This window comes from Nesoenas mayeri (assembly GCF_963082525.1).
Source record: "Nesoenas mayeri genome assembly, chromosome: 2".
NCBI classification, from domain to species: Eukaryota; Metazoa; Chordata; class Aves; order Columbiformes; family Columbidae; genus Nesoenas; species Nesoenas mayeri.
The window spans coordinates 644016-656812 of record NC_137543.1 but is presented as its reverse complement, the minus strand read 5'-3'; the positions used below and the strand labels follow the sequence as shown (position 1 = coordinate 656812).

The window sequence follows — 12797 nt, the reverse complement described above, 5'->3', positions numbered from 1 at the left end:
TGCGAGGATTAGTTTTACACGTGCTCGTATTGAGCATGGAAAGTTACACGTGCAAATGTGCATGGAAAGAAAATACACCCGCGGTTATGCGAGGATTAATTTTACACGTGCTCGTACTGAGCACGGAAAGTTACGCGTGCAAATGTGCACGGAAGGAAAATACACCCGCGGTTATGTAAGGATTAATTTTACACGTGCTCGTATTGAGCACGGAAAGTTACACGTGCAAATGTGCATGGAAGGAAAATACACCCGTGATTTTGCGAGGATTAATTTTACACGTGCTCGTATTGAGCACGGAAAGTACATGTGCAAATGTGCACGGGAAGTACACGTGGTTGTATTAAGCATGGAAAGTACGCGTGCAAATGTGCATGGAAAGTTACATGTGCAAATGTGCATGGAAGGAAAATACACCCGTGATTTTGCAAGGATTAATTTTACACGTGCTCATATTGAGCACGGAAAGTTACACGTGCAAATGTGCACGGGAAGCAGATACACTCACAATCCTGCGAGGGTTAATTTACTTACATGTGCAAATGTGCACGGAAAGTTACACGTGCTTATGTGGAAGCACGGGAGGAAAATACACCCGCGATTGTGCGAGGAAATAATTTATACATGTGCTTGTACTGAGCACAGAAAGTTACACGTGCAAATGTGCATGGAAAGTACACGTGCTTATGTGGAAGCACGGGAGGAAAATACACCCATGGTTATGCGAGGATTAATTTTACACGTGCTTGTATTGAACACGGAAAGTTACACGTGCAAATGTGAAAGCACGGGAGGAAAATACACCCGCGGTTATGTGAGGAAATAATTTATACATGCGCTCGTATTGAGCACAGAAAGTACACGTGCAAATGTGCACGGGAAGTACACGTGGTTGTATTAAGCATGGAAAGTACGCGTGCAAATGTGCATGGAAAGTTACATGTGCAAATGTGCATGGAAGGAAAATACACCCGTGATTTTGCAAGGATTAATTTTACACGTGCTCATATTGAGCACGGAAAGTTACACGTGCAAATGTGCACGGGAAGTAGATACACTCACAATCCTGCGAGGGTTAATTTACTTACATGTGCAAATGTGCACGGAAAGTTACACGTGCTTATGTGGAAGCACGGGAGGAAAATACACCCGCGATTGTGCGAGGAAATAATTTATACATGTGCTTGTACTGAGCACAGAAAGTTACACGTGCAAATGTGCATGGAAAGTACACGTGCTTATGTGGAAGCACGGGAGGAAAATACACCCATGGTTATGCGAGGATTAATTTTACACGTGCTCGTATTGAGCACGGAAAGTTACACGTGCAAATGTGAAAGCACGGGAGGAAAATACACCCGCGGTTATGTGAGGAAATAATTTATACATGCGCTCGTATTGAGCACAGAAAGTACACGTGCAAATGTGCACGGGAAGTACACGTGGTTGTATTAAGCATGGAAAGTACGCGTGCAAACGTGCACGGAAAGTTACATGTGCAAATGTGCACAGGAGGAAAATACACCCGTGATTCTGCGAGGATTAATTTTACACGTGCTCGTATTGAGCACGGAAAGTTACACGTGCAAATGTGCACGGGAAGTAGATACACTCGCAATCCTGCGAGGGTTTTACTCACACGTGTTGGTGAGGCGAGCGCAGTCTCCATCCCGGGGGTCTCAGCAGCATCTCGCTCGTGCTCCCAGACCCGCGACAAGGGGCAGAGTCTCGGCGAGAGTCCTGTTTTTTATAGGATGATCAGACGTGACTGTGGGCATTCCAGAAGCTGCTCTGCACCCCCACCCTGGCTGTGGGTGCCCCTGAAGCTTCCAAACCCCCCCACCCTGGCTGTGGGTGCCCCTGAAGCCTCCAAACACCCCCACCCTGGCTGTGGGTGCCCCTGAAGCCTCCAAACCCCCCCACACTGGCTGTGGGTGCCCAGTGGCGCCCCGGCGCTCCCTTCTCCTAACGGCCCTGGCCAGGGGCTCTGGGCCAAACCAAAGCTACAGCAGAGAGAGAGGGAGATGTGGCTGCTCCTGCCATGATGAAGGAGGGAGGGAGAGAGGGGGGGTTTGCATCCTGCCACACCCATTGTCCCCACTGTCCCCATTGTCCCCATTGTCCCCATGGTCCCCCTGTTCCCACTGTCCCCATTGTCCCCATTGTCCCCATTGTTCCCACTGTCCCCATTGTCCTCACTGTCCCCACTGTCCCCCTGTCCCCACTGTCCCCATTGTCCCCACTGTCCCCACTGTCCCCCTGTCCCCACTGTTCCCACTGTCCCCACTGTCCCCTGTCCCCATTGTGCCCTGTCCCCTGTCCCATGTCCCCTGTCCCATGTCCTGTGTCCTGTGTCCCGTGTCCCCTGTCCCCATTGTCTCTTGTTCCATGTCCCATGTCCCGTGTCCCATGTTCTGTGTCCCTGTCCCTGTGTCCCCTGTCCCGTGTCCCCTGTCTCATTGTCCCCTGTCCTGTGTCCCCTGTCCCATGTCCCCTGTCCCGTGTCCCATGTCCATGTCCCCTGTCCGTGTCCTCTGTCCCCTGTGCCCTGTCCCCTGTCCCTTGTCCCCTGTCCGTGTCCCCTGTCCCATGTCCATGTCCCCTGTCCCATGTCCCATGTCCCATGTTCATGTCCCCTGTCTGTGTCCCCTGTCCTGTGTCCCCTGTCCTTTGTCCCTGTCCCCGTCTGTGTCCCCTGTCCCGTCCCATGTCCCCTGTCCCTTGTCCCCTGTCCCCTGTCTGTGTCCCCTGTCCCATCCTGTGTCCCCTGTCCCCTGTCCCATGTCCTGTGTCCCCTGTCCGTGTCCCGTGTCCCATGTCCCATGTCCCATGTCCCCTGTCCCATGTCCTTTGTCCCCTGTCCCCTGTGTCCCCTGTGTCCCCTGTCCCCTGTCCCTTGTCCTCTGTCCCCTGTCTGTGTCCCCGTCCTGTCCTGTGTCCCCTGTCCCCTTTCCCATGTCCCGTGTCCCCTGTCCCTTGTCCTCTGTCCCCTGTCTGTGTCCCCTGTCCCGTCCTGTGTCCCCTGTTCCCTGTCGCCTGTCCCATGTCCTCTGTCCCCTGTCCGTTTCCCATGTCCCCTGTCTGTGTCCCCTGTCCCGTCCTGTGTCCCCTGTCTCACTGTCCCATATCCTGTGTCCCTTGTCCGTGTCCCCCATCTGTGTCCCCTGTCCCTTGTCCTCTGTCCCCTGTCTGTGTCCCCTGTCCTGTCCTGTGTCCCCTGTCCCGTCCTGTGTCCCCTGTCCCGTGTCCGTGTCCCCTGTCTCACTGTCCCATGTCCCATGTCCATGTCCATGTCCCGTGTCCCGTGTCCTGTGTTCCATGCCATGCCCGTGTTCCCTGTCCCATCCCGTGTCCCGTGTCCCGTGTCCCATCCCGTGTCCCCTGTCTCACTGTCCCATGTCCCCTGTCCCATCCTGTGTCCCGTGTCCCATGCCATGCCCGTGTCCGTGTCCTGTGTCCCATGTCCCATCCTGTGTCCTGTGTCCTGTGTCCCGTGTCCCGTGTCCCGTGTCCCATGTCCATGTCCTGTGTCCCCTGTCCTGTGTCCCATCCTGTGTCCCCTGTCTCACTGTCCCATGTCCTGTGCCCGTGTTCCCTGTCCCATCCCGTGTCCCATCCCGTATCACGTGTCCCATCCCGTGTCCCGTGTCCCATCCCGTGTCCCGTGTCCCATCCCGTGTCCCGTGTCTGTGTCCCATCCCATGTCCCGTGTCCGTGTCCCATGCCGTGCCCGTGCCCGTGTCCGTGTCCTGTGTCCCGTGTCCCATGCCGTGCCCGTGTTCCCTGTCCCATCCCGTGTCCCCTGTCCCATCCCGTGTCTGTGTCCTGTGTCCCATGCCGTGTCCCGTGTCCCATGCGGTGCCCGTGCCCGTGTCCCCTGTCCCATCCTGTGTCCTGTGTCCCATGCCGTGCCCGTGTCCGTGTCCGTGTTCCCTGTCCCATCCCGTGTCTGTGTCCCGTGTCCCATGCCGTGTCCCGTGTCCCATGCGGTGCCCGTGCCCGTGTCCCCTGTCCCATCCCGTGTCCTGTGTCCCATGCCGTGCCCGTGCCCGTGTCCGTGTTCCCTGTCCCATCCCGTGTCTGTGTCCCGTGTCCCATGCCGTGTCCCGTGTCCCATGCGGTGCGCGTGCCCGTGTCCCGCAGGGCAGCGCCGTGTTCGACTTCTCGGGGTCGGGCCCCGAGGTGCTGGGGAACCTGAACGCCCCGCGCGCCATCACGCTGTCCGCGCTCATCTACTGCCTGCGCTGCCTGCTGCGCCGCGACCTGCCGCTCAACCAGGTGCCCGCGGGCCCCGACACCCCCCGGGACACCCCCCACACGGGACCCCCCAGGACGCCCCCACGTGGGACCCCCAGACACCCCCCACGTGGGACCCCCCTGGGACACCCCCACGTGGGACCCCAGGACACCCCGCAACAGGGGACCCCCCGGGACACCCCCACGTGGGACCCCCGGACACCCCAACTGTGGGACCCCCCGGGACACCCCCCACACGGGACCCCCCAGGACACCCCCACGCGGGACCCCCTGGACACCCCCCGACGTGGGACCCCCGGACACCCCCACGCGGGACCCCCAGACACCCCCCAACACGGGACGCCCCCGGGACACCCCCTGACTCTGGCGACACCCACAGGACATGGGACAGGAGACACCCCCGGGACACCCCAACTGTGGGACCCCCTGGGACACCCCCCGACATGGGACCCCCCCGGGACACCCCTGACTGGGACACCCCCTGGGACACCCCAACTGTGGGACCCCCCTGGGGCAGCCCCTGACTGTGACACCCCCCCGGGACACCCCCCGGCTGTGGGACCCCGGGACACCCCCTGACTGCAGGACCCTGATCCCGTGGGTTGGGGGTCCTGGGACCCTGGTTCTGTGGGTCGGGGGGGCTGGGACCCTGATCCCCAGAATGGGGGTTGGGACCCTGATCCTTGGGGCTGGGGGTCCTGGGACCCTGATCCTGTGGGACAGGGGGGCTGAGACCCTGATCCTTGGGGTTGGGGTCCTGGGACCCTGACTCTGTTGGTTGGGGGGTCTGGGACCCTGATCCCCAGAATGGGGGGGCTGGGACCCTGATCCTTGGGGTTGGGATCCTGAGACCCTGATCCTGTGGGTCAGGGGGGTCTGGGACCCTGATCCCCAGAATGGGGGCTGGGACCCTGATCCCCTGGGTTGGGGGTCCTGGGACCCTGACTCTGTGGGTCGGGGGGTCTGGGACCCTGATCCCCTGGGTTGGGATCCTGAGACCCTGATCCTGTGGGTCAGGGGGGTCTGGGACCCTGATCCCCAGAATGGGGGGGCTGGGACCCTGATCCCCTGGGTTGGGGGTCCTGGGCCCCTGCCTCTGTGGGTCGGGGGGTCTGGGACCCTGGTTCTGTGGCATGGGGGTCCTGGGCCCGTGGCTGTGTGGGGGGCGGTGGCCGCTGACCCCCAGCACCCAGGGCTGCCTGGCCCCCGTGCGGGTGCTGATCCCCAAGGGCTCCATCCTGGACCCCTCCCCCGAGGCCGCGGTGGTGGGGGGCAACGTGCTGACGTCACAGCGCCTGGTGGACGTGATCCTGCGGGCGTTCGGCGCCTGCGCCGCCTCGCAGGTGGGGGGGGGTCCCAGGGTTGGGGGCTGGGGTGGGGGTCCTGAGGATTGGGGATCCCAGGGCTCCAGGGTGCTTGTGGTTGGGGGTCCCAGGGCTTGGGGGTCCTGTGGATCAGGGGTCCCAGGGTTGGGGGCTGGGGTGGGGGTCCTGAGGACTGGGGATACCAGGGGTCCAGGGTGCTTGTGGTTGGGGATCCTAGGGGTTGGGGGTCCTGTGGGTCAGGGGTCCCAGGGCTTGGGGGTCCTGGGGTTGGGGGTCCCAGGGGTTGGGATCCCGGGGGTTGGGGGTCCCAGGGGTTGGGGGTGTCAGGGATCTGGGGTGCCAGGGGTCCCAGGGGTTGGGGGTCCAGGGGTTGGTGGTGTCGGGGGTCTGGGGTACTGGGGGTCCCAGGGGTTGGGGGTCCAGGGGTTGTGGATCTGGGATTTGGGGGTGTTGGGGGTCTGGGGTACCGGGGTCCTGGGATTGGGGGTCCTGGGGGTCGGGGGGCCGGGGGTGGGGGTCCAGGTCTCACCCCTGTGGTGCGTCTGTGTCCCCCGTGTCCCCATGTGTCCCCATGTCCCCATGTGTCCCCCTGTGTCCCTGTGTGTTCCCCCGTGTCCCATGTCCCTGTGTCCCCATGTGTCCCATGTCCCCGTGTCCCTGTGTCCTGTGTCCCCATGTGTCCCTGTGTGTCCCTGTGTCCCTCCGTGTCCCTGTGTCCCCCTGTGTCCCGTGTCCCCGTGTGTCCCTGTGTGTCCCTGTGTCCCTCCGTGTCCCTGTGTCCCCGTTTGTCCCCTCGTGTCCCCATGTCCCATGTCCCATGTCCCTGTTTCCCCATGTCCCGTGTCTCTGTGTGTTCCTGTGTGTCCCCATGTGTCCCCCCATGTCCCTGTGTCCCCATGTGTCCCCCCGTGTCCCCCCATGTCCCTGTGTGTTCCCCCATTTCCCCGTGTCCCTGTGTCCCCGCCTCTCCCCATGTCCCCGTGTCCCTGTGTCCCCATGTCCCCGTGTGTCCCCGTGTCCCCATGTCTCCCCATGTCCCCGTGTCCCTGTGTCCCCCGTGTCCCCATGTCCCCCCGTGTCCCTGTGTCCCCCGTGTCCCCGTGTCCCCCCATGTCCCCATGTCCCCCCATGTCCCCATGTCTCCCGTGTCCCCCCATGTCCCCCCGTGTCCCGTGTCCCCCCAGGGCTGCATGAACAACGTGACGTTCGGGGACTCCCGCGTGGGTTACTACGAGACCGTGGCGGGGGGCGCGGGGGCGGGGCCGGGCTGGCGCGGCCGCGGGGGCGTCCACACGCACATGACCAACACCCGCGTGACCGACCCCGAGATCCTCGAGACCAGGTGAGGGGGGACCCCAAAACCGGGGAGGACACCGCGGGGTCGTGGGGGGACACCCTGGGGTCGTGGGGGGACACGGGGTGCAGGGGGGTCCACACGCACAGGACCAACACCCACGTGACCGACCCCGAGATCCTCGAGACCAGGCGGGGGGGGCCCGAAAACTGGGGGGACCCCAAAACCAGAGGGGACCCCAAAACTGGGGGGGACACCCGAGGGTCATGGGGTTAAACAGGGTACGGGGGATGTGTGTGGGGGGGTCCACATACACATGACCAACACCCGCGTGACCGACCCCAAGATCCTCAAGACCAGGTGAGGAGGGGACCCCAAAACTGGGGGGACCCCAAAACCAGGGGGGACCCCAAAACTGGGGGGGACACCCGAGGGTCATGGGGTTAAACAGGGTACGGGGGATGTGGGGGGGGGGGGGTCCACATACACATGACCAACACCCGCGTGACCGACCCCGAGATCCTCGAGACCAGGTGAGGGGGGGACCCCAAAACCGGGGGTGGACACCCCAGGGTCATGGGGGGACACCCCGGGGTTGTGGGGGGACACGGGGTGTGGGGGGGTCCACACGCACAGGACCAACACCCACGTGACTGACCCCAAGATCCTCGAGACCAGGTGGGGGGGGACCCCAAAACTGGGGGGACCCCAAAACTGAGGGGGAACACCCCGGGGTCATGGGGTAAAACGAGGTACGGGGGATGTGTGGGGGGGTCCACACGCACATGACCAACACCCGCGTGACTGACCCCAAGGTCCTCAAGACCAGGTGAGGGGGGGACCCCAAAACCGGAGGGGGGAAACCCCAGGGTCATGGGGGGACACCCCGAGATCCTTGAACTACGGTGAGGGGTGAACCCCAAGATAATGGGGGGGACATGGGGTCATATGGGGTCATGGAGGGACACCCTGAGATCCTGGAGATGAGGTGGGGGGGACCCCAAAACCGTGTGGGGAGTGGGGGGACCCCAGGATGCTCGAGCTGTGGTGACAGGGGAGCCCCAGATCCTGGGGGGTGGGGGGACAGGGGGGTTTATGGGTTCAGGGGGTCCCCATGTCCCCAGGTACCCGGTGCTGCTGGGAGATTTGGGGGTTCAGGGTCCTCTGTTCCCAGGTACCCGGTGGTGCTGGGGGGTTTGGGGGGTTTAGGGGTGTTTGGGGGTTCAGGGTCCCCTGTTCCCAGGTACCCGGTGGTGCTGGGGGGTTTGGGGGGTCTCAGGGGGTCTCAGGGGTCCCCCATGTGTCCCCAGGTACCTGGTGGTGCTGGGGGGGGTTTGGGGATTCAGGGGGTTCCCCATGTTCGCAGGTACCCGGTGGTGCTGGGGGGGTTTGGGGGTTTGGGGGTTCAGGGTCCCCCATTCGCAGGTACCCGGTGGTGCTGCGGCGGTTCGAGCTGCGGGGGGGGGTTGGGGGGTTTAGGGGTTCAGGGTCCCCCCCATTCGCAGGTACCCGGTGGTGCTGCGGCGGTTCGAGCTGCGGGGGGGGTTGGGGGGTTTAGGGGTTCAGGGTCCCCCCCATTCGCAGGTACCCGGTGGTGCTGCGGCGGTTCGAGCTGCGGGGGGGGTTGGGGGGTTTAGGGGTTCAGGGTCCCCCCCATTCGCAGGTACCCGGTGGTGCTGCGGCGGTTCGAGCTGCGGGGGGGCTCGGGGGGCGCGGGGCGCTGGCCGGGGGGTGACGGGGTGATCCGGGAGCTGCTGTTCCGCCGAGACCTGCAGCTGTCGGTGCTGAGCGAGCGCCGCGCCGTGCCGCCCTACGGGATGGCGGGTGAGAGGGACCCCCGAAACCCCCCCACAGCCCCCCAGAGCCCCCCAAAACCCCCAGAGACCCCCAGAGACCCCCGAAACCCCCCATAGCCCCTGCAGCTGTCGGTGCTGAGCGAGCGCCGCGCCGTGCCGCCCTACGGGATGGCGGGTGAGAGGGACCCTCGAAACCCCCCACAGCCCCCCAAAACCCCCAGAGCCCCCCGAAACCCCCAGAGCCCCCAGAGCCCCCCATAGCCCCCATAGCCCCTGCAGCTGTCGGTGCTGAGTGAGTGCTGCACCGTGCCGCCCTACGGGATGGTGGGTGAGAGGGACCCCCAGAGCCCCCCGAAACACCCAGAGACCCCCGAAACCCCCCATAGCCCCTGGAGCTGTCGGTGCTGAGCGAGTGCTGCACCGTGCTGCCCTACGAGATTGCGGGTGAGCGAGCCCCCCAGAGCCCCCAGAGACCCCCAGAGACCCCCCATAGCCCCCCAGAGCCCCCATAGCCCCCATGGCCCCCCATAGGCCCCCTGACCCCATGACTCTCATGGTCCCCCTGACCCCTTGAGCCCCCTGATCCCCCAACCTCCCCCAACCTCCCTGACCCCCCAGACCCCCCCGACCCCTGTGACCCCCCTGACCCCCCGTGACCCCCCCGACCCCTGTGACCCCCCCAACCCCTGTGACCCCCTGTGACCCCCTCCGACCCCTGTGATCCCCCTGTGATCCCCTGTGACGCCCCTGACCCCCCTGACCCCCTGTGACCCCCCTGACCCTCCGTGAACCCCCGACCTCTGTGACCCCCCCCTGACCCCCATGACTCCCCTGACCCCCCTGACCCCCCATGACCCCTGTGACCCCCCTGACCCCCCATGCCCCCACAGGGGGCCACCCCGGGGCGCGGGGGTTGAACCTGCTGAACCCCAACACCCCCCTGACCCCCCGTGACCCCTCCTGACCCCCCGTGACCCCCCCGACCCCTGTGACCCCCCGTGGCCCCTGTGACCCCCGTGACCCCCCGTGCCCCCGCAGGGGGTCACCCCGGGGCGCGGGGGCTGAACCTGCTGAACCCCAACACCCCCCTGACCCCCCGTGACCCCTCCTGACCCCCCCGTGACCCCCCCGACCCCTGTGACCCCCCGTGGCCCCTGTGACCCCCCGTGACCCCCCGTGGCCCCCGCAGGGGGTCACCCCGGGGCGCGGGGGCTGAACCTGCTGAACCCCAACGCCCCTCTGACCCTTCTGACCCCCCGTGAACCCCCGACCCCTGTGATCCCCCTTGACCCCCCTGACCCCCGTGACCCCACTGACCCCGTGTGACCTCCCTGACCCCGTGCCCCCGCAGGGGGTCACCCCGGGGCGCAGGGGCTGAACCTACTGAACCCCAACACCCCCCTGACCCCCCGTGACCCCTCCTGACCCCCCGTGACCCCCCCGACCCCTGTGACCCCCCGTGGCCCCTGTGACCCCCCTGACCCCCCGTGCCCCCGCAGGGGGTCACCCCGGGGCGCGGGGGCTGAACCTGCTGCTGCGCCGGGACGGCCGAACCATCAACCTGGGGGGCAAGAGCTCGGTGCCCGTGGAGCCGGGGGTGAGACACCGACCCCCGCAGCCCCCGCAGCCCCCACACAGCCCCAAAACAGCCCACAGCCCCGCCCACATCCACACCCCACAGCCCCCCCGCAGCCCCCACACATCAACAGCCCCGCACACAGCCCCCACACAGCCCCGCCCACAGCCCCGCCCACAGCCCCACCCACAGCCCCGCCCACATCCACACCCCACAGCCCCACAGCCTCCACACAGCCACAGCCCCGCCCACAGCCCCACCCACAGCCCCGCCCCACAGCCCCGCCCCACAGCCCCACAGCCTCCACACAGCCACAGCCCCGCCCACAGCCCCACCCACAGCCCCGCCCACAGCCCCGCCCCACAGCCCCACAGCCTCCACACAGCCACAGCCCCAGCCACAGCCCCAGCCACAGCCCCGCCCACAGCCCCGCCCCACAGCCCCACCCCACAGCCCCACCCCACAGCCCCCCAGACACCTCAGAGCCCCCCCAGACACCCCTTGAGCCCTCAGAGCCCCCCAAACACCCCTGGACACCCCAGAACCCCCAGCACCCCCAGATCACCCCACAACCCCCAGATCACCCCATAACCCCCCAGCACCCCCAGATCACCCCACAACCCCCAGATCACCCCATAACCCCCCACACCCCCATAATCCCCAGCACCCCCATAATCCCCCAGTACCCCCATAACCCCCAGCACCCCAGATCACCCCATAACCCCCCACACTCCCATAACCCCCCAGTACCCCCATAACCCCCCAGCACCCCCAGATCACCCCATAACCCCCCAGATCACCCCATAACCCGCCACACTCCCATAACCCCCAGCACCCCCAGATCACCCCATAACCCCCCAGATCGCCCCATAACCCCCCACACCCCATAACCCCCCAGCACCCCCAGATCACCCCACAACCCCCAGCACCTCCATAACCCCCATAACCCCCAGCACCCCCAGATCACCCCATAACCCCCCAGATCGCCCCATAACCCCCCACACCCCATAACCCCCCAGCACCCCCAGATCACCCCACAACCCCCAGCACCTCCATAACCCCCATAACCCCCAGCACCCCCAGATCACCCCATAACCCCCCAGATCGCCCCATAACCCCCCACACCCCATAACCCCCCAGCACCCCCAGATCACCCCACAACCCCCAGCACCTCCATAACCCCCATAACCCCCAGCACCCCCAGATCACCCCACAACCCCCAGCCCGGTCTCTGTCCCCCCAGGACGTTTTCCGCCTGCTGACCCCTGGCGGGGGGGGCTACGGCCCCCCGGGAGAGGGGGATGGGGCCGGGGGGGACCCCCCCGGGGACACGGGACCCCCCCGGGACCCCCCGGAGCCGCCGCGGAGCTTCCTGGAGCGCGGGAGCCTCTTCGAGTTCCGGCGGGCGCAGGAGACCGTGTGAGCGCTGCCCCACGGCCGGGGGGCGGCCCCATAACCCCCACAGCCGGGGGGTGGCCCCACACGCCCCCACCATGGGGCAGACCCACATCCCACCACACACACAGCCAGGGGGCAGCCCCCCAACCCCAACCACACGCACAATCTGTGGGGCAGCCCCCCAACCCCAATGCACAACCCAAGGAGCAGCCCCCCGAACTCCAGCTCTGTGGGGCTGCCCCCCAACTCCAGACACGCACACACTCCGTGGGGCAGCCCCACAGGCCCAGGTACAGACCCCAGCCCATGTACGCACACGCTGTGGGGCAGCCCCCCAAGCCAGCCACGCACACGCCATGGGGTAGCCCCCCAAACCAGCTACGCACACTCTGTGGGGCAGCCCCCCAACCCAGCTACGCACACTCCATGGGGCAGCCCCCCTGCCCAGGTACGCACAGTCTGTGGGGCAGCCCCCCAACCCAGCTACGCACACTCTATGGGGCAGCCCCCCAACCCAGCTACGCACACGCCGTGGGGCAGCCCCCCTGCCCAGGTACGCACAGTGTGGGGCAGCCCCCCAACCCCAGCACTCCAAGAAGCAGCACCCCGCCCCCTACACAATCTATGGGGCAGCCCCCCAACTGCACAGGCACTGTGGGGCTGCTCCCCACTCCCACAGACCCCAGACTCACATGTGGGGCTCAGCCCCCCCAGTGGAGGGACCGAGCCCCGAATGTCGGGGTCTCCCCCCACCCCCAATAAACGAGCCCTCGGGCCCCTCCTGCACAGGTGTCAGCGTGTTTTGGGGTCCCCATGGAGCTGTCCCCAGTGTCCCCAGTGTCCTCAGGTCTCCCTATGGAGCTGTCCCAAGTGTCCCCAAGGTTTGATCCCCAGGGGTCCCCATGGAGCTGTCCCCAAGTGTCCCCATGGAATGGTCTCCAGTGTCCCCATGGAGCTGTCCCCAATGTCCCCATAGAGCTGTCCCCAAGTGTCCCCATGGAATGGTCCCCAGTGTCCCCATGGAGCTGTCCCCAGTGTCCCCATAGAGCTGTCCCCAAGTGTCCCCATGGAATGGTCCCCAGTGTCCCCACGGAGCTGTCTGCAGTGTCCCCATGGAGCTGTCCCCAGTGTCCCCAGGGTTTGGTCCCCAT

At 65.4% G+C, this 12797-nt stretch overlaps 1 protein-coding gene across 1 annotated transcript in view; it reads left to right on the top strand.

Moving 5' to 3' along the window:
* OPLAH (5-oxoprolinase, ATP-hydrolysing) overlaps positions 1 to 11671 on the top strand; it is a gene marked incomplete at its 3' end in the record, with an annotated part of 43127 nt that extends 31456 nt beyond the window's left edge. The window contains exons 21-26 of the mRNA XM_080339477.1: positions 4144 to 4278; positions 5451 to 5600; positions 6767 to 6924; positions 8540 to 8700; positions 10172 to 10269; positions 11492 to 11671. Coding sequence (XP_080195603.1) covers positions 4144 to 4278; positions 5451 to 5600; positions 6767 to 6924; positions 8540 to 8700; positions 10172 to 10269; positions 11492 to 11671 — 882 coding nt within the window. The remainder of the gene's footprint in view (positions 1 to 4143; positions 4279 to 5450; positions 5601 to 6766; positions 6925 to 8539; positions 8701 to 10171; positions 10270 to 11491) is intronic.
* Positions 11672 to 12797: the final 1126 nt, after the last annotated feature.